This window comes from Rhinolophus sinicus, chromosome 2, assembly GCF_057876585.1.
Source record: "Rhinolophus sinicus isolate RSI-liver-muscle chromosome 2, RSI-T2T, whole genome shotgun sequence".
NCBI lineage: Eukaryota > Metazoa > Chordata > Mammalia > Chiroptera > Rhinolophidae > Rhinolophus > Rhinolophus sinicus.
In genome coordinates, this window is record NC_142502.1 from 105,470,964 (window position 1) to 105,490,094 (window position 19,131).

At 59.5% G+C, this 19,131-nt stretch overlaps 1 protein-coding gene across 2 annotated transcripts in view; it reads right to left on the reverse strand.

Moving 5' to 3' along the window:
- ITPR3 (inositol 1,4,5-trisphosphate receptor type 3) overlaps positions 1–19,131 on the reverse strand; it is a 63,051-nt gene that overhangs the window by 5,669 nt on the left and 38,251 nt on the right. The window contains exons 21-51 of one of the 2 annotated variants that reach the window (XM_088795826.1): positions 18,551–18,692; positions 17,652–17,851; positions 16,424–16,553; positions 15,911–15,968; positions 14,676–14,841; positions 13,544–13,708; positions 13,390–13,464; positions 12,830–12,955; positions 12,367–12,489; positions 12,089–12,289; positions 10,776–11,027; positions 10,352–10,477; positions 10,093–10,218; positions 8,754–8,874; positions 8,018–8,232; positions 7,278–7,426; positions 7,008–7,116; positions 6,789–6,879; positions 6,505–6,674; positions 5,162–5,336; positions 4,789–4,973; positions 4,382–4,582; positions 4,142–4,252; positions 3,573–3,668; positions 3,351–3,452; positions 3,177–3,263; positions 2,516–2,626; positions 2,228–2,420; positions 1,904–2,029; positions 1,329–1,501; positions 567–731 (exon numbers count right to left, since the gene is read on the reverse strand). In XM_088795826.1, the coding sequence (XP_088651952.1) occupies positions 567–731; positions 1,329–1,501; positions 1,904–2,029; positions 2,228–2,420; positions 2,516–2,626; positions 3,177–3,263; positions 3,351–3,452; positions 3,573–3,668; positions 4,142–4,252; positions 4,382–4,582; positions 4,789–4,973; positions 5,162–5,336; positions 6,505–6,674; positions 6,789–6,879; positions 7,008–7,116; positions 7,278–7,426; positions 8,018–8,232; positions 8,754–8,874; positions 10,093–10,218; positions 10,352–10,477; positions 10,776–11,027; positions 12,089–12,289; positions 12,367–12,489; positions 12,830–12,955; positions 13,390–13,464; positions 13,544–13,708; positions 14,676–14,841; positions 15,911–15,968; positions 16,424–16,553; positions 17,652–17,851; positions 18,551–18,692 (4,470 nt within the window). The remainder of the gene's footprint in view (positions 1–566; positions 732–1,328; positions 1,502–1,903; positions 2,030–2,227; positions 2,421–2,515; positions 2,627–3,176; positions 3,264–3,350; positions 3,453–3,572; positions 3,669–4,141; positions 4,253–4,381; positions 4,583–4,788; positions 4,974–5,161; positions 5,337–6,504; positions 6,675–6,788; positions 6,880–7,007; positions 7,117–7,277; positions 7,427–8,017; positions 8,233–8,753; positions 8,875–10,092; positions 10,219–10,351; positions 10,478–10,775; positions 11,028–12,088; positions 12,290–12,366; positions 12,490–12,829; positions 12,956–13,389; positions 13,465–13,543; positions 13,709–14,675; positions 14,842–15,910; positions 15,969–16,423; positions 16,554–17,651; positions 17,852–18,550; positions 18,693–19,131) is intronic. The other variant, XM_074332805.2, reaches the window with a different exon arrangement.

The following is a 19,131-nucleotide window of genomic DNA, read 5'->3' on the forward strand; positions in this document are numbered from 1 at the left end:
AGCAGGCATAGCCAGGTCAGTGGTCCTGGAGGGGTGGGGGTACTTCTCGAAGGAACCTGGAGTTCTAAGCCAAGGAAACGGAGGGGTCCAGGGACAGGTGGATACCACACAGAGGGAGAGGGACGGCCAACTCTTATATTGTACTTGCTACAGGACATACTCTGTGTGACTTCTGTGCTTCAGCTCATTTCAACCACAATTATTTTAGAAGGTAGGCGCTGTCAATTATCCCTGTTTTACATGGGGAAACTGAGGCACAGCGCAGTGAAGAAACTTGCCCGAAATCACATAGCTAGTAGTGGCCAAGCTCGGCGGTCTGGCTCCTGAGTCCAGGCTTACACCAGCACCATACAGGGCAGATGGGTCAGCTGGGGGCTGGGAGGGGCCGTGAGGGCCTTGCAGGCCAGGCGGGTCAGGCAGAGGAGGACTCTGGAAATCCACTCCTCCCAGACCAGCAGCAAGAGGACTAGGCAGAGACTGGCGCTGTAAAACCGCCAGCAACTCACCAGAAGCCCCAGCAGCCCCTGCACCCTGCCGCGCCCGCCCAGCACCCCACCAGGTCTCACCAGGATGCTATAGAAGAGCTCATGGGCAAAGAGGCCCAGGACACTCGTCAGGATGTAGCCCACATGGTAAAGGAATTCCATGTCCATGACCATGGCCTTGTAGCCCCGGATGAAGGTGCCACGGTTGCCCACGAAGCTCACCACGAACACGATCTTGTTGGTCAGCTGGGGGTGAGTGCAGCGCACGGAAGTCAGGACCCTGCCCACCCTGAATCACCACCCTCTGCCTCCCTGCCCACCCAGCACCCTGCTCAGAGGCCAGGCCTTCCATGGAGTGGACCTGAGCTGGTCCTGCTCAGCCCAGCGGAAACAGCATTAATGAAAATCCTCCCAGAAGCGCATCTGGGCCCCTGGGACTAGAATAGAGTAGTTGCTTAGGTTCCCCAGGCCCAGGAAGAACAGGAGACACAAGTAAAGGAGAATGGGCTGGAGAAGACCACCCTTAGCCTTTACAGTGACTGAGTTAGGAAAAGGCGCCCCCTTGCTCAAGGCACTTGACTTCTGTCAGGAAACTGTCATGACACACAAGTCCTTGCTGCCCAGTGGGAACAGTGCACAACCAACACCGTGCGCACAGCAGCCCTGAAGATAGGCCTCCAGAGAGATCCCGGCTGCTGGATCCCAGTGCCAGCCGCCCCAGGCTGTCCAGGGGGACGGACAAGGCCCACTGCCGGTCCCCCCAAGCCCGGGACAAGGAGATGGGGCAGAGCAGTGGCTGCCGGGCCACCATGGGAGAGGTCTGGGGGGCTCCCTGGCACTCACGTTGAGGGCACCCAGGATGTTGAGCGTGGGCCCAATGCCCAGGTAGTAGATGGAGCGCAGGATGAGCGCGACGATGAGGGGCCGGACGCTGTAGCGCTTGGTGAATAGGGCCGCGACCGAGAAGCAGACGAGGATCCAGAAAAGCAGCGAGATGAGCGGGGAGTCCAGCACTCCTGGGGCCAGGCAGCGGGGCTCAGCACAGCTTGCTCACGCCCACCACACCCAGCAGATCCCAAGAAGCCACACCTTCCTGCAGCCTTCCCTGTCAAGGTCCTGGTCACCTGGGTTAGGGCCCTGCCACCCCTGCACCGCTAGGCCTAAGGCAGGAGGTGCTGCCACCCGTCTGGTCTCTGGCTCATGTGTCTGCACATACAAGCCCTGTGTCCAGAGGGGAGGATCCCGTCTGTCCCACTGGACCACATCTGTGTCTCCATGGTGGGATGTGGAGCCCAGAGGGCCGTGTAGGGGTGGCTTCTCCCCACTCTGCCTCTGGCCCCCTCAGAGACTGGCTGACCCCACGGCTCTGCCCGAACCCGGGGAGGGGGACTGTGGGCTGTGAGTCCCTGTGTCCTGACCTGTGGACGCGCCCTCCACATAGGGGTAGAAGAAGGCAATGATGATGTTGATAAACACCGCCAGGTTGAAGGAGATGCTGCCCCACAGAGTCATGCGGCGGGAGAACCAGTAGATCAGCGGCATGCCTGCGGGAGGGGGTGGCGGGCTGGTGTAAGGGCCACCCCACGGGGCCCACTGCCCCCACAAGCTCCAGGCCCCACCTCAGGATTGGAGCCCTCCTAGGGACGGGGGTGAGGCACCCACCAGCAGGCGGGGGAGGCCTCAGGGGCCTCAGGGAGCTGCTCCAGGCCCAGCCCTGCCCTCCCCCCTGCCGGGGTCCTCACTGCGGAGCTTGCGCTGCCACTCCATCTCGTTGTGCAGGAAGGAGGACTGGTCAAAGAAGTCGCTCACTTTGCTGCCCTGCTCATCCTGCTCTGTGGTGGTGAAGAGGCGGTGCTTGGTCTCCTCCGTCAGGAACTGGCAGATGCCAGGCACCGGGAAGACGATCTGCTCCATGCTGCGGTCCTGCCGGACGATCTGGGCACACACAGGCACGTGGTCACACTGGGGCCGACGCCAGAGGCCGATTTCCCGGCCCTCACTCCCTGGGCCCCTACTGCCTCAGGCCCCACCTCAATCTGGGACGTGTGGTTCTCATAGTAGGCCAGAGGGTCCTCCTCCTCCTCCTGCGCAGGCGCCGAGGACTTGAGCATCTGTGACAGCTGCTTGTTGTTGAGGCTGAGCTGGGGGTGGGGAGGGGGCTGAGGTCAGGCCTGGCAGCCCCCCACAGGACTGAGCCCAGCTCTCAACTACAGCCTAGTGTGTGACCTGCAAGTCAGACCAGATCCAGCCCAACTAAGACCCGGCCCCAAAGAGGTCGGAAGGAGTGAGAGAGCCATGTCCACAGAATCCTATAGGACAGTCAGCGCCCTTGGCAGCCCTGCGCAGGTGCGCCGTAAGTCCTGATCCAGGCTTCCAGACCCACGCAAACCCACTGCTCCCACTTCTAAGGCCCGCTTTCACCCCCGGCCACAGGCCGTCCTTAGCCCCGCCCCGCAATTCTAGCTCGGCTCCAGATCGACCACGCCCCCGAGCCGTAGCTCCGCCCCGAGTTCCTGGCCCCGCCCCATCTCACCCCCAGCCGCATTCTCAGGTCTCAGCTCTGCCCTCATCCCTGACCTCGGGTCATAGCCCCGCCCTCAATTCCCAGCCTCACCCGCAGATAACTGCCCACCCACTCTCCCGCCCAGCCACGCCCCTAGGCCCAAGCCCCGCCCTCATGCGGGCCCCCACCATGGAAGAGATGCCCTCAGCCTCCTCTTCTTGGATGCGCTTCACAGGTTTCAGCAGGTGCTGCAGCTGTTTGTTGTGCCTGGAGAGCTGACCGAGAAGACAGTGCCAGTCACTGCAGTGTGACTGCTGGGGGACATGATCACCAGGGGCAGGGCCACGGGGAGGGGCTGGTACCTGCAGCGCCAGGATGTAGATATTATGGCCCACTTCACGTGGGCTCACCTCTGAGTTCTCACGCTCCTCCTCCTGCAGGTAGGCCTTCTTGATGACGTCCACCTAGTGGAGCAGTGCCTGTTCGAATGCCCTCTTCTTGGGGCATAGGGCGGGCTGGGACCTAATCCCGATGCCCACACACCCCAACAGTGACCTGCCACCTCCCCACCCGCCCAGACTCACAAGCTCCTGGGGCCGCAGGCTAATGAGGATGCGCTCGGCGTTCTCACTGTCGTGCCGGCTCTCCATCAGGGCCAGGAGCAGCTTGGAGGCATTGTCCTGGGGTGGGGGGGAGACAGGCCAGTCTGAGGACCCCAGCACCCCCCACAATCTCCTCTGCTCAGTACTCCATAACGGCTTCTCCTGGCCTCCCCACTCCCCACCAATCCCCAGGGCTTGCTGAGCAGTGTCCTGCATATCCAGGCCTCCAACAACGCCACCTTCACCCAACCCTGTGGCAGGCGCGCACCCCCCACCCCCAACCAGAGAACAGACACACACACAGGAGCCCCTCGGATCAACTGAGACTATGTTTGCTTCTAGCGTAAGTGTATGTCCAGGATGCTTGCTCACACGTTCACTCAGGAGTACATAAAAACATACATATTACACATCTGCACACATTACACATCTGCATGCAACCTGCACATATCACATGCTTGCACACATACCAATATGCACACTCGACACGTCACATATGTGCACACGCACATGCACACCCATGCACTCACAGGGGCGGCCACGGGCCCCACCTTGAGTTGCAGCACCAGATCCATGCGGTACTTGCACAGGGGACTGATGTCATTGAGAATCAGCGCAGTGATGATGTCTATGCCATTGGACTCATGTGTCACGATGCAGGTCTGCAGGAGCAGTGGGGGGACACAGGGCCCAGGCCCCTCAGGACTGTGGCAGCCAGAGGCCTCAGTCTCGCCCCTGCCCAGCCTGCTCCATCCTCCCACCCGGCTGCCACTCGTACCCCGACGGCTCACCTGGTTCTCATGGCAGGGGCCCTGGCAGTACTCGGTGAGGGTCTCCAGGGTCTGGATGACAAGGCCCACGTTGTCCTCGTTGATGTAGAGCCCCAGCAGCCCCAGGCCCCCTGTGGTGCTGCCGCACATGATGTCCAGGAACTGCAGCGTCTCGCACACCAGGTTGTAGTTGGTCTTGTTGTTCTGACAGCGCAGGAAGTTCTGCAGAGCACAGATGGGGGGGCGTGGCACGGCTCCAGCAGGCGGGGAAAGGCCTGCGGGGGACCGCGATCCTGCGTGCTGCAGGGGTGAGGACATCACCAGCCACAGAGCAGTGGTGCCCAGGCCAGAGGATGGCACAGAGCATCAGTGCACAGCGGAGGACAGGGGCTGGAGGGCAGGGGAAGGGGCGGGCGTGTGGCGCTGACCTGCAGGTCCCGGTTGTGGTTCTCACACAGCAGCTGCAGGAAGCGCAGGATGGGCTGCATGATGAGCACGGACACGCCCATCTCATTGCTCTGCACGCGCTCACCCACCTCGTGCCCCCGGCGCAGGCTGGGGCCCGGCCAATAGCGGGATGAGGAGCTAGGCATTGAGAAGGAGGCCACTCGGCCTGCAGGACAAGGCCTGGTGAGGCTGGGGCTGCTGGCGTAGCCAGGGCTCACCCTCACCATGTTCCCACCTGAGCCCCCTCTTCTACGTCCTAAGCCCTTATCCGGGCCCTGTGATGCCCTCACCTGTACCCTCTGACCGCACCCAGCACTCCCACCCTGTACCCCTGCTCCTGGCCCTGACCCTGACCTTTGGGGGTGGGGTCTGCCGGCTCCCGGTCCTCACGGGGCTGGCTGCCCAGGTCGCTCATGTTGACAGCCACTGTGGACTTGGTCTCCTGCTGGGCCCGCTTCATGCGGTCATGCAGCACCTTGAAGAAGCGCTCTGACTTCTTGTCGCTTGTCATCAGGTTGTAGAAGGATTTCTGGGGGAGGACAGTGATATGGGGGGGCAGCCTCAGCTGGGCTTAGCTCTAAGCAGCCCTGGGTGAGACCCAAGACCTCCATCCTATGCTGCAGGACAAGGACAGGGCAGAGATGGGTCCCCAGACACGCTCAAACCAGACCGAGGTGGGGAAGCCAGAGACGCCAGACTGAGGCTGGGTGGGGGCAGTGGAGGGCCAGGGCCTGTAACTGCTGTGCTGTGATCTGAAGGCTGGCACGAGCTGCCTGACCGCCTTCTGCGCTTGCCCTTGGCCTTCAGCTGTTCCCACAGCAGCCAAGGGGTCCCTCTGACATCTAAGTCGTGTCCCTCCTCTGCTTGAAACCCTGCAGTGGCCCCATCGCACCCAGAGGAAAAGCCATGCCTCACAGTGCCCACAAGGCCATGTGACGGCCTGCCACCTCTCTGACCCAGGGGGCACCACTCACGTGTCCTCCATCCCCTTACAGCCACGGCCACCACTTCGTAGTCAGGGCCTTCGTGGCAGCTGCCTGGTCTGCCCAGTTCGCCCTGCCACTGCCCACTGCCCACATGTCCACCCCGAGGGCCTTCCCCAAACACTCCATCTAAGACGTCCCTCACTCACGCGGCACTTCCTGAGCCCCTGCCTGAATGACCACCAGCTAACATGCTGTCCATGTTACACAGGGATTACGCTATTGACTGTTGTCCCCACGAGGATGTAAGTGCCCAGAGAACCTGGATTTTGTCTCTTTTTTTCACTGCTGAATACTTAGTACCTATAACACTGCCAGGCACACAGAAGGCAATCGATGCAGACTTACTGAAAGGAAGGAGAGAAGGAGATAAAGCAAGCAGAGAGGGCCTTTTGGAGGAGGTAGGCCTCTAATCGGGCAACAAAGACATGGAGGGCGTGGAAGAGGAGGGAAGGAGGTGCGAGCAGAGGCTGGTGGACGTAATGGAGAACAGCAAGGTGGGAGACAGGCTCAGGCCCGGCAGCAGCAGAGGGAGAGTGCGTGGATAGAAAAGGGGCAGATGTGGGAGGTGAAGCCGCCCACAGGCAGCCAGACTCGAAATGGCCGCCAGCACCCAGCGCAGCAGCCAAGCCCCATGGCCTCAGAAACTTGGCACCATCCCCCTCCTGAGCTGGAGGCGCCCGCCCAAAGGAGGCGAGCCCCAGCACCCCACACCTGGATCTCAGTGTTGCCGCCGTCCAGCAGGCGGATGGCCAGGCCGATGCTCTCCTGGAAGATCTTCTCATTCTTGGTGCTGGTGATAAGGTCACACACCAGCTTGGTGGCCCCCTCCTTGTCCAGTCGGCACTGGGTGGCTGCAATTGCTGACCAGTCTTGGTCCAGGCCTGGAGGAGGGGGATTCTCTTGAGGGGGAGCTATGGGGCGGGGCAGCGGGAGGGAGGACCCAGGTCCTGGGCCAATGGGCCGCCCAGAGACCCGGCGGGGGAGGCAGTACTGACCAGTGCCCACAGGGTCCGGAAGGTCCCCCCGCGAGCTGGACTTCCGGTTCTGGAGGTAGTTTTGCAGCAGCATCTTGCGCAGCTGGTTGCCCTGGGGAGGAGGGAGCGAGGCCCCACACTGGTACATTTCACCATGCAACCACTGGCCTGCCAGTCCTGGCCCTGAGCCCCTGGAGCCCCTGGCCAGCCCGCTGGCACCCAGCCTGCCTGGGCACTCACCCGGTCCCCATACTTGCTCTTCTTGAGCAGCATCTGCTGCAGGGTCCGCAGCACCTTGACGCATAGCTTCTCCTCCGACTCCATGAGGTCCTTGGTGTGCTGGATCAGCCTGGCCGGGGAGGAAAGGGGCCCGTCAGGACAGCCCCACTGCCTCCCTGCGGCCACTGCCCCCGCCCTCTGACCTGCGGGCCGGCTAGGCCCTGCAGGGCCATTCCCTGTCTCAGGCTGCTGCACCCCTGCTCCCTCCACATCCCGACCCATCCCACTCACTTGGACAGGAAGCCCCCACTCTCGCAGCGCTGGTAGGCCTCACTGCCCTCCAGGAAGAGCAGCTCGGGCCAGTGCAGGACGTCCACCAGCACGGACAGCTCGGCCTGCACCAGGGGCCTCAGGCGCTCCTCCAGGGCCGTGATGATGTCCTGGGGTGGGCAGGGCAGGGTCACCGCCGGGCGAGTTACAGGCCACTCAGGCCCAAAAGACGACCAAGGCTTGCCTGCCATTCCCCCCATCACCAAACAGCCCCACAGATTGCCCCACACCTGTCTGAGGGACCCTGGGCCCACAGAACTGCCCTGAACAAAGCAGATGTCTGTTCAGAGCCCCTGGCTGAGAGTGCAAGCCCTAGCTTTTCTCCTAGCCCCTCCTCTTGCTCTGTGACCTTGGGCAAACTCCTTGCCCTCTCTGGGCCTGTCTCCTGCCACATGGGGATAATAAGCCACCAGACTTCCTTTACAGGCCAACAAAAGCATGGACAGAAGTGTGTCCTGTCAGGATTGAGGGGTGTCCTGACCCTCTTTATGAATACGAACCCCACTTGTGGACCCTGGGTTCTCCTGGGTCCCCTGGAATGATGCCCCTTAGTCCCCTGCCCAGGGCCTACAATTAGCAGCCCCCGAGGAGGGGAAGAGCTGACCAGCCCCTTCCCAGGGAATGTGGGCAGCACAGGAAGAGTGGTTCCTCAAGTACACACCCTCCCAAAGTCGCTCCCGTGGAGGACACCCCACACCCACCTGCAGCTTCTCGATGATGTTCTTGTAGTCCCACTGGTTGGCGGTGGGGGTGACCCGGGGGAAGGTCCGTGTGGACGCCTTGTAGTTGGAAGCGTTCCGCTGGGCAGCAGCCACACAGCTGACACCACTGCTGAGCAGCAAGCTGATGTGGGCATCCAGGTCCATGGGCAGGGAGATGGCTCGGCCTTTGGCTGGATGGGGAGTGGGGTGCGGTACTGGAGGGATGGTAGGGGTGCGGAGGCTCAACCGGCCTGGGGGCCACGCCCAGGGCTGCTGTACTGGTGGACAAGGTGAACTAGGCCGGGGGTCTGGGGCCCCACTTGGACTGAGGTGCCCTCTTCCCTTTTAGGTAAAAAGAACATGTTTCTGCCTCTTTGATGCCACCCCGGCCCCACCCTGACTCCTCTTCTCTCCTCTCCCACACCTTCTCTCTCCCCTTCCCTAACTCTCCCTGACAAACTGCAGGCCCCCCTCCTGCCGGAGACCATGTGCAAGCACAAAAAAACTCTGGTGGGGGAATGTCACCCAACATTCTCCTTCGGGGAACTGACTCGGGAGAAAACAGCTGCTCTCGATCACCAAGATGCTAGCTAGACACCAAGAAGCACTTACTGAGAACCACCTGGGAGCAGATGATGGGTGAGCTTAGGGATAACATGCTTATTGTGTGGCATGCGTCCCTTGGCGAAGGGAAGGGAGGGTGGTTGGAGCTAGCCAGTGGCCCTGGCACACTCACCCACCATGGCGAGGGTCCGGATGCAGGCCTCCACGGAGCCCTTGTGCAGCTGCTGCAGCCACGGACACTCGAGCAGGCGTGTGGTGGACTGCAGCAACTGCACCACAATCGTCTGGTGTGTCTGCAAGAAGCAACACACGTGCGGCTGCAGCCTGGCCCACCCTCCACCACAGGCCGCCCAGGCCCAGGGAACAGGGCCCATTGAGAATGAGCATGGGTGGAGGAACAGAGCCTCCACTGCAACCATGTGCCTCTGTGCCAGGTGGAAAAAGACACCCCCTTTCCTCAGCAGTGCACAACCTGCCCAACTGTACACGGCAGCTCTATGAGAACTCCCCAAGGTCCAGGCCTGAGGCTTACAGCCCTACTGCTGACCCTTTTCTTCCTTTAAAAATATTTTTAAATAAATTAATGTTGTGAAAAGGTGATATATTTACTTACGTGGGTCAAAGACCGACAGGTAATTAAAAGGCGCACTTTGAGAAGTCTTACCTCACCATCCCCACTGCCCCACATTCTGCCCTGCGGCTGAGAGCCAGGCAAAGCTGATACAAATGACCAGAGTCCCACAGTCCCACAGAGGTCCAAGGGCCCAAACACACGTGGCAAAATAAACCCACCCTTGCTGGGAGAGTAGGACTCAACATTTTTGACAACTCTCAGCATACTATCCCCACTCCACTCCCAGGCTCTCCACCTGTAGGAAGGGAGTCCCTTTCATTGGTTTCTTGTATATCCTTCCAGGGTTACTTCATGACTCAGGTGGTGTAGCAGGCTCCTTTCTCAAGGGAACCTGGCTCTTTTCCATCAAGGGGCTCTGGGGCTGTGATGTCTGGGAATCGACTGAGGGGTTATGAGTCTTTCAGTGAGGCAAGTCAAACCTCTGCTCACAGCCCGGAGCTTTTCTGCTTCTAAGACGGAAGGCTGTCTCTAGAAGGCTGACCACCTATCTCAGTTCTAGGGACACCGTGATCAACGCCCAAGTTCTCCGTGCACCAGACTCCCCTGATGACTGCTTTGGCTCTGCTGGCCATTGTGGTACATGCCCACCTTGTCTTTGGTGAGTAAGTGCTGCCAGGCGTCCCCTGCCACCCCAGTGAATTTAGGAATTCCTATTCTATGGTAGAGCTCCCACTGTAACTGCTATCACAGACACTGAGATAGTAAGTGTTTGTCGTTTTAAACTGCTAAACTTTGGGGTCATTTGTGACACAGGATGGACACCTAATACTCTCGTATATCCTCCCATTGTATCTTTCTGCATGACAAGCAAATAGGAATATATATTCTGCTTTTCCCCCTTCCCTACACAAAAGCCGCCTGGGCAGGAGCAGCTCACCTGTAGGGAGGTGCTGTTCTCAGAGAACGGGGAGCTGAAGAAGGCATTGATGGTATCCAGCACGACGGTCAGCACGTACTTCTCCAGGGTGGGGTCCGCCAGGCGCTTCTCCCGCTTACTGCAGACCTGGGGTAGGAGACAGCGATGCCTGGGGGCATCCAACACACGGACCCTCCACTCCCACCCCCACCCCTAGAAGGCTGCCCGGGCCCCCAGCCACCACAGTCCGGCCCCAGGCCCCGCCCCCACACCGACGCACCCGAGCCATGTCCAGGGTGAAGCTCTCAAACAGTGTCCAGATGTGGTTACTGGTGTAGATCTCCTTCATCTCCACCTCCGTGTCCACGTAGCAGTGGTTCACGAAGTTCACGTACGCCATTTTCACCTGGGCCGTCGGGGCGGGGGGTCAGGGGCACACGCAGGCCCGCCCACCCAGGCTCTCCCCCACACTTCACCCATTCCTCCCGACCGCCCCTTATTCTCTGCCCAATCTCCACCACTCTCCCCGAGCTCCCCATTCCTGGCCCCTTCCCCACTTTCCTTTCCCTCCCTCTCCCTGCCCCTCCACGCAGGCCTGAGACTGCTCTGCTCGGGCTGGCTCTAGCACCCCTCACCCCCGAGGCCTTCCCCCAACCCCAGCCACCTCTCCCAGTCCTGTGTCCCCTGTGGATACACGGGCCCACCTCGGTGATGCAGTCCTCATGTGTCACCACCGACACGACGTCCTCCAGGGGCAGCAGGGAGGTGCACTTGATCTCCGTGTACACATTCTTGCCCTCGGCGCAGGCGGCCAGCAGGTCCACCAGAGAGATGTGGTACATGAGTGGGCTGTGGTCCTCCACGCCATCCCGGGCGGCCTTCATCATGTCCAGCAGGTGGGCCAGCGAGGCCTTGTCATTGTAGAACACCACCACGTCGTCACCTGCGTTGGTCAGCTGCCAGCAGGAGGGGGGCACGTGTCAGCCCCTCAGTGCAGCAAGGCCTGGGCCCCCTTCTTCTGAACTTACCAGGGAGATTGAGACTCTGACCCCTATCCTCACCCGACACTCAGGAAACATCCCCTGAGTTTTTGGGGTTCCCTGGCCCTTGGGGCCTTCTGCCAACAGAGATACTGATCCCTGGCCCCAGAAAGTGCACCCTCTTCCCCAAGGAAAAAAGTTCCACTTGGGCTTGTCTCAGAAGCGCCTCCTCCAGGAAGCCCTTTGTAATCCTGCCCTGCCCAGCTCATCTCCTCCCTCCTCTGTGCTCCCACAGCATTTAATTTAAACCCTCGAAGAGCACACACTGCATCTCTCTCCTGTCAGCGATTATATAATACACGTAATATAATAATAGCAATACATAATTAACGTTGTATAGCACTTCAGTACGCAGTGTCTCATCTCACGTTAGTGTTTGCTCCTTTCTCCCCCTGCCCACCCCACACTATAAGATGCTCCGGGGCAGAGACCACGTCTGTTCTGGAGTTAGACTCAGCCCTTCACCTTCATGCATTCAGTTATCAGGTGTTTACAGAGTACCTACTATGTGCCAGGTGCTGGGGCGCTAGCAATGCATTCAGTTATCAGGTGTTTACAGAGTACCTACTATGTGCCAGGTGCATGGTCCACGTGCCCACATCCCTCCAAGCTTATACTTGACTGACTTGCCCAGGTATACACGGTCCTGGCACACAGCAGGTGCTTCATGATTTTTAAATAAATGATAATAGATGATAAAGGAAGGAGTGCATGTCTGAGATCTTGCAGGCCTGTTAGTTGAGTCCTAGTGGGTGCCTAACTGCTGGGCCCCACTGACGTTCTGTTAGGCTGCAGCCTGAGCTCCGCGAGACCTGCCTCTTGACCTTAGTTCTCCCTCTGCGGCCCCTCCACACCCAGCATCCCAGTGATCCTTTCGTGACGCACTGTCTGGCTTCTCTAGCTCTGGGTCTGGGCGCCCGGGTCCCCCCTCTGTGGCCACCACCCAAGTCCCATGGGCCCCTCGGCCCCGCCCTCACCTCAGTCATGATCATGTCCTGGCACTTCTTGACGTACTTGCCCTCGGCCTTGATGACCGTGTGCAGGAAGTCCAGGTACTGCACGTGGCGCCCGTGCGTGGCCAGCAGGTGCACGAAGTGCTGCAGCACCGGCTCGCTGACCTCGGAGCACAGCTGGTAGTTGTTCAGGAAGATGTGCTGCATGGTCTCCGCCTCCAGGAGCTGGTGGCAGGGCAGCCGTCACACAGGGGTCCGGGCCCCGCCCCTCCCACCCCGGCGCCCCCGCCCTGCGCCCTCACCCCCGGCGTGAGGAAGAGGTGCAGGTGCTTGTGCAGCAGGGCCTGGTTGCCGGGGTTCCCCGCACAGAACTTCTGCAGGAACTGGTGTGTGTAGCGCAGGATCTCCATCATCTTGGCATCGCCCTGGGCACAGAGGGGGGAGAGGGTGCTGGGCCCACTACAGGAGGAAGGCGAGGCCGGGTGTGGGCCTGACTCAGACAGGTGTGAGGGTGGGTCAGGGCCTGGGTTCAAGGTGAAAGCTGGACCCCCAGGTCAGGGTGTGGAAATGTGCAATAGGTTGCGGGTCAGAGGTTGAGATGAAGCTAAGTCTGGAGTCGGGCCAGGGTGGGCCTGGGGACAGACAGGTCAGGGTGAAAGGTCAGGGGAGTCGAGGATAGGTCAGCCTTAGGGATGTGGTTTGGGTCAGGTCAGGGTTCAGGGTGAACCTGCCCTGAGGAGCCAGAGGTCAGAAGTCAGAGGTCACCTTGTCGTAGGGAATCTGCAGCAGGTCCAGCATGACCTTGTGGGCATCCATGTTCTTGAGCAGCCGCTGCTGCTTCTTCCTCATCTGCTCCCCGACACCGCACATCTTGTTCAGCCGCTCCAGGATCTGGAGGGGAGAGGAGTGAGCCAGAGCCCCTTCCCTGCTCCTCAGGCTTCCCCTCCCCCAGCCCACCCCTCAGGCTGCTCAGAGTGCCCTGCCCACCACGGCCGTAGGGGTCCCCGAGCACACGGCAGACAGGAAGGGGGAAGCAGGCCACGGCCACTGAATCAGATCATCGTAAGGCAGGGGAGCACTAAAAACCCAATTCCACCCATAAAAGTAAATAGAACAATATGACTGTGAAATGGAATTTCATTAAATTCCTTAGGCTTTACAATAATTCCATCTGGACCGTGGCAGGGTTGTTTTTAACGTGCAGGAAAAGCTGGAAGATGTCTATTTTGAGGGCCAGTGGCCAGCAGAGCTGGGAGGAGACAGAGGCCTGGCCCCGAAGCCTCCAGGGCAGGCAGACCCCATCCCTGGGGACCGCGGCCACTCACGCCCTTGACGATCTGGTAGTTCTCACTGCTCTTCTCCCCAGGCGGGGGCAGAAAGCCTTCCTCATCCGTGGGCCGCTGGGGGCACAGGGATTGGGGTCAGCCTGGACCCGCCCATCCAGGGAGCCCGGTCCCAGCTCCCCGCAACCCCACACACCTCCTTCTTGTCTTTGGCGGCGCCCGCCTCCACCTCCTCGCCCTTGACACTGCCCTTCTTGTCCACCCACAGCTCCGACTTCTCCACCATGGTCCGCAGGCGGTCCAGCTCCGCCTTGATCACCTTGTAGTTCTCCACGTCCTGGGCTGAGATCAGCAGCTGCACCTGAAGGTCAGGGACAGCCTTGCCTGGTGACACTTGCAGCCCAGGTCGAGTCCCGGTGCCTGCCCTGCTCCAGGCTCCTGCTCCTGGCATCCCCATTCCACCGCGGTTCCTCTCCACCAACCCAAAGCCAATGTTTATGGCCTTGCCCTAAGTCCACTGCCTCCAGGAAGCCTTCCCTGATGGCCTCAGGCCAGCTTGCACTGCCTGTCGTGAGCTGACGCATCACCTGGCCTCAGTCACGCACTGACTCGTGTCACTTGCTACTATGGCCTGTCATTTGTTCAATCGGACCCTAACCAGGGCAGGACAGAGCATTCTGTCATCACTGAATGCTGGCTTGAAAGAGGGACCTGAACCCTGACTCCCACCTTACCCACTCCGGGCCAGTGGGTAAGGGAGGACCTCAATCCCTGGACCTCGATCTGCCCCCTCTGTGAAATAGGAATGAGAGCAGTAACCACACTGTCAGGGCTGCTGCGAGAATTCCATGAACGCCAGTCCAATGCTCGGTGCTGGGTACACAGCAAGCACTCGTTAAATGCTAGTCCCACTTCACAGGGAGCCATCAAGACCACATGACATCACAATAACAAAACCAGTCACCTCGGTGAGGGTTAACTGTGTGCCAGGCGTGATTTGAAGCACTTAGCAAAGGTGCACGTGACAGAGCTTGCAAACTGTAAAGTGCTGTCCACATCATAAGAAACGATAGGCCTTAAGGCTGAGAGGAGATAGTGGCCAAGACTTGGCACTCACCTTTAAGGAGCTCAGCAAGACCGAGAACCCCAATGTCCGTCTCCAGCTCCCCTCTGAGCTGTGAGCACCTCCTCCATCACTGCTAACCCCCAGTGCCCAGCGTAGGCCAGTGTGTGGCCAGGGCAGCCTGCCTGCTCGGTGCCGGGGCCTGGTGGTCCTCGGGCCTCCCTCCCCTTCCCTGAGGGCCAGGGAGCTGAGGCGGGGGCAGCACCTGCTTGAAGGTGTGCATGGCCTCTTGGCGCTGGCTGAAGTGCTTGAAGAGCAGCTGCAGGGCCCCCGAGACGAGCGGCGCGTAGTCGTGCATGGTGAGGTGGATGAGCACACGCAGGAACATGCGGCCGCCCTCGTCGTCCACCTCCAGCATGCTGCTGGTCTTCCTGCAGCAGCGGGTGTGGGCACGGTGGGCGCTGCTGTCCCAGGGGACACGCACGCTCCCTGCCACCCATGCAGCGCCCAGTGCCATATATGCTAAAAATACTGACGTTTTTCTCACCAGTTTATAAACAGCCTTTGCCCTGAGCTCCCCAAGTGACCCTCATGCCCCCTGAGGTCCCACAGGGCACCTCTTGATTAAGCAACTGAAGCAAAGATTCAAGGGGGATTCATGGACAGAAATTGGGGTCCATGAACAGAGATGGGGAAAAACTACATCTTTATTTTTACCAACCTCTAACTAAAAGGTAGCACTTCCTTTAATGAGAAAAAATTAGTGGTACCTGTGATTTTGTCACCAATAAAAATCACAGACGTTTTCACACCACCTTAGAGTTGTTACAGAAATTGTGAAATATCGTTTACATCCATCACCACTTCGGAGTAATGGTACTAATTACACCTCGGCACAGCTTGTTATTTAACGTGTTAATAAACAGGCACATATATATCTGTCACTTCACATTTGTTTTCTTCAATAGTTTGATAACTATCTCAGTACCACTGGTTTCCTTTGTAATTTTATGCACTTTATGTTATCAATTTACAAATGCCACCTGAGAAGGGGTCCAAAGGCTTCACTAGACGCCAAGGGCGCAGCGTAGAAATGGGTGAGCCCCCAACTCCTGGGCAGCCTCTCCCCACTCCAGCCCTTTGGGGAGCAGACCGCACATCCCTGGGGCCTGGGGTGGGGGAGACGTCCTCCCAGCTACCTGGCCAAGTCCTGATGCACAAGGCACAACTGTCCTGCCTGGAGGCAGGGGAGTGACCATGGTGACAGTGGGCCCCAAGTGGCCCTATTATCACTGGGGTTGGGCAGATAGCCAGGGGTCCCCTTGCCCGTCCTGGTAAGGGGCTGCAGGGGGTATAACAGGGAGGGAGAGGCCAGCCCCAGCCTTGGGAAATGCAGACCATTCCGAGGGGGTCTCAAGCCTGTGTTGGCATCACCCACGCAACCCCACACAACCCCAGGCGTGATTTGAAGATCCCCCCACACCTCAACCCTGGCCTTACCCTACTCCAAACATGGCCTCCGCCTGCTCCCCGATGCGATCCAGGTTCATGTTGGCAGCTGTGGGGAGCAAGAGGGGCAGATGGGGGCAGGTGGGGTCCATGTGCAGGAAAGATGGTGAGCACAGGGGTGAGGGAGCAGGGAGACACTCAAACCACCCCCTTCCCCACCTGGTTGGGTGGCAGCCCTCTGCCTGCCCCTTCCTGGGGTTGAAGTGGAACCCACCAGGGCAGGGGCCAGAGCAGAGTTCTGGCCTGAGGGTCCTGATGTGGCTCAGCCTCTGACTGGCTGTGGTCTTGGGCAAGTCCCTGCCCCTCTATGGAGGGAATGATCCCTGCCCTTCCCCCTCACTGCAGCAATTAAATGAGACAATGGAGAAGAAAGGCCATTGGAGGTTGGGAAACAGGGCCAGGGCTGGGGAGCTGGCCCCCAGTGTCCCCCAGGCTCCACACACTGGTACCCCTGGGTAAGTCAGCCTCAGCCTGGGATGGGGTGAAGGCAGGGGTGGGGCTCACTGGTGGAGTCGAAGGCAGGGGCGGTGCCGTCGGCCCCACTGTCCTGCATGGGAAACACCTCCACAAATTCCTTCTTGAAGACGGACAGCAGGTAGGAGATGCGGTAATCCAGGCGGACATTGAGAATAAACTGGAGAAGGAGAGGACATTCTGAGGACAGGCGGCCAATCCCACTTCCGGAAGGTGACAGGTACCCCGAATGAGCTCCAGCATGCCGGGGTCTCAGCACAGCTCTTCAGGGATGCTCCAGGACGTCATAACAAAACAGTCAAGACCCTGTTCCCCAAGGAGCTCCAGGGCACCCTCTCCCCAGCTCCTGTACCTCCTCTAGAATGAGGCGAGACGCCCCCACCCCAGACCACTCAGCCTCTCTTTCCCAGGCTGGACGCTTACAGGAAAGGGAAGGAAGATCCCCAGGTCCAAAGGCCAATTCTTGTCCTCCCATCCCACTCTGCCAAACAGACCCTGGGGCTCCCAGGGCGGGTGGGGGGAAACCAAGGACTGTGAAGAGGCAGTAGAGGCCACTTTGGGGCGGGGGTGAGGACCCAGGGTTTGCACACACCCTTGACTGGCCTCCATCCTCATGGGGCACAGAGCTTCTGGCCACAGCCCAGAACTCAGATATGGAAGCCCCAGGCCCGGGAATGACCCAGAAGCCCCCTCCTCTGACTCCTGACCAGGCCCTGCCCATACTGAGTCCCAGCGGAGGTCACTGCATTACTCCACCTGTCCTCTGGGGGCAGCAAAGCAAAAGCAAAGTCCTTATCCCTTCTCAGGACCTTAACAACCCCTTCCCCAAGTATTGCGGGGAGTCTCAGATGAAACCCAGAAGACGGAAGACTGTGTTTGCCCTGCCAGGAAACTGGCTCTCAAATCTCTAGTTGTGCTTCAAAATCTGTGTGACCACAAGCAAGTCCCCTCCCTGTTCCTTTCCTCGTCTGTGCAGTAGGGGGATGGAGCCAGACTTTAGTGCACACGAGAATCACTGGGAGGGCGTGTCACAGCACAGACTGAGCCCCTTCTCCAGGGTTGTGGTGCATAAGTCTAGGGCAGGACCCAAGAATGTGCATATCTATGTCCCCTGGTGAGGCTGATGCTGCTGGTATGAGAACCACCGGGTTACACAGCCAATCATCCTGGAGCCTCCCAGTGCTAGATACCCCACTCAACCTCCCCGTTCTCTCCTGCCCTATTCCCAGCACCTCCCACCATGCTCTGGCCTGGCCACCTGCAGGATTTCCAGGATCTTCAGCTTGGTCTCCATCACAACAATGTCCTCATTCTCCTCGAACTTGCTTCTGTCCAGCGGCTCAGCAGCCCCAGCACCAGCAGGAAGGCTGGAGGCACCAAAGACAGACTGCTTGCGGTTTAGCACCATGGTGGACATCATGTGGCCCACGCCCTGGATGGACCGCCGCACGTTCTTGCCTGAGGAGTGGGGAACAGAGGGGCGTCGGAGGGGCCCCTGGGCTAACTCTGTCTCCACCAACTAACTGCAGGGCAAAGCCATGCTAAGGAAAGGGCAAGGCTAACCCAGGAAGGCTTCCTGGGGGAGGTGAGCTTTAAGCCAAATCTAGGAAAAAGGAGGGCCAGGGCAAAGGTGAACTGTGTGGGGAGATCACTAATCATTCCATTGCAGGAAATCATGAGAGCTGCTACAGAGCATAAGGAGCTGAGGGGAATGTTTGGAGCGCACTAAAAAGCAGGTGTCAGTCTCTATGCACTTTTTCTTTAACTCAGTTTACGCAACCTTGGCATGTCCCTAATGACAGGGCTGTGACTCCTCCCTCAGCCTGCCCCCCCTTACTCCCTATATTCCCCAATGGCAGGGCTGTGTCCCTCCATCTGACTGCGAGCTCCCCAGGCAAGGCCTGTGTCTCCCCTCCTCTCTCATTACTCCCTCAAGACCAAGTTGTACTGGAAGGCATCTCGCCCAGATCCTGGGGTCACCACAGTGCCTGCGCAGGGAGCCCTGCTGGTCCAGCGGAGGTTGAAGGGGATTGGGCAGGAAGACGCCCCCTTGCAGCAGAGCCAGGAGGCGGCTGTACAGGAGTGTGATCAGAGAGGACCTCCGGTGCTAAGGGGAGACTGAGAAACGGGGGATGGTGGATGGCCTCACAGCCTCACCGCCTGGGTCCTCAAAGGCCTGCAGCATGGCTGGGGGGCCCTGCACGCAGTCGATGATGCTGAGCAGGGTGCGCGTGAGCCGCAGCAGCTCACTGAAGCTGTAGAAGCCGAAATAGATGAGATTGTGCGCCAGGCTGACCACCTGTGGAGAGGGGGCGGGGCGGGGTGAGCATGGGCGTGACCAAAGCGTGATGGGCGGGGCCTCGAGAAAGGCGGGGCCAGCTCAGGAAACCAGGGCTAAAAGGATGCAATAAGGGTGAGGTTCCCCTAAGACAGTGGGGCTGCCTGAACATGGATCCAAGGGTCCCAGACAGGAGCAGCCCCACCCCAGTGGGTTACTAAGGAATAGAAGCCTGAAAAGGAGGCTATGATGGGGAAGATAGAACAAAGATGCAGGAAAGGGATGGGGCTCCTGGCAGTGGCCTGCCACCCAGCCCCAGCTGATGAGGAGAGAAGCCTCCCTTGGGGAGTCCCAGCAGTCCATACTGTCCCTCTGTACTTGCTAAGGTAACTGAGGGAAGTGAGGTCATGGGTCCCACCCCTACCCCTGGGATCAAGTGAGAACCAGTGAGGGAGCAAGC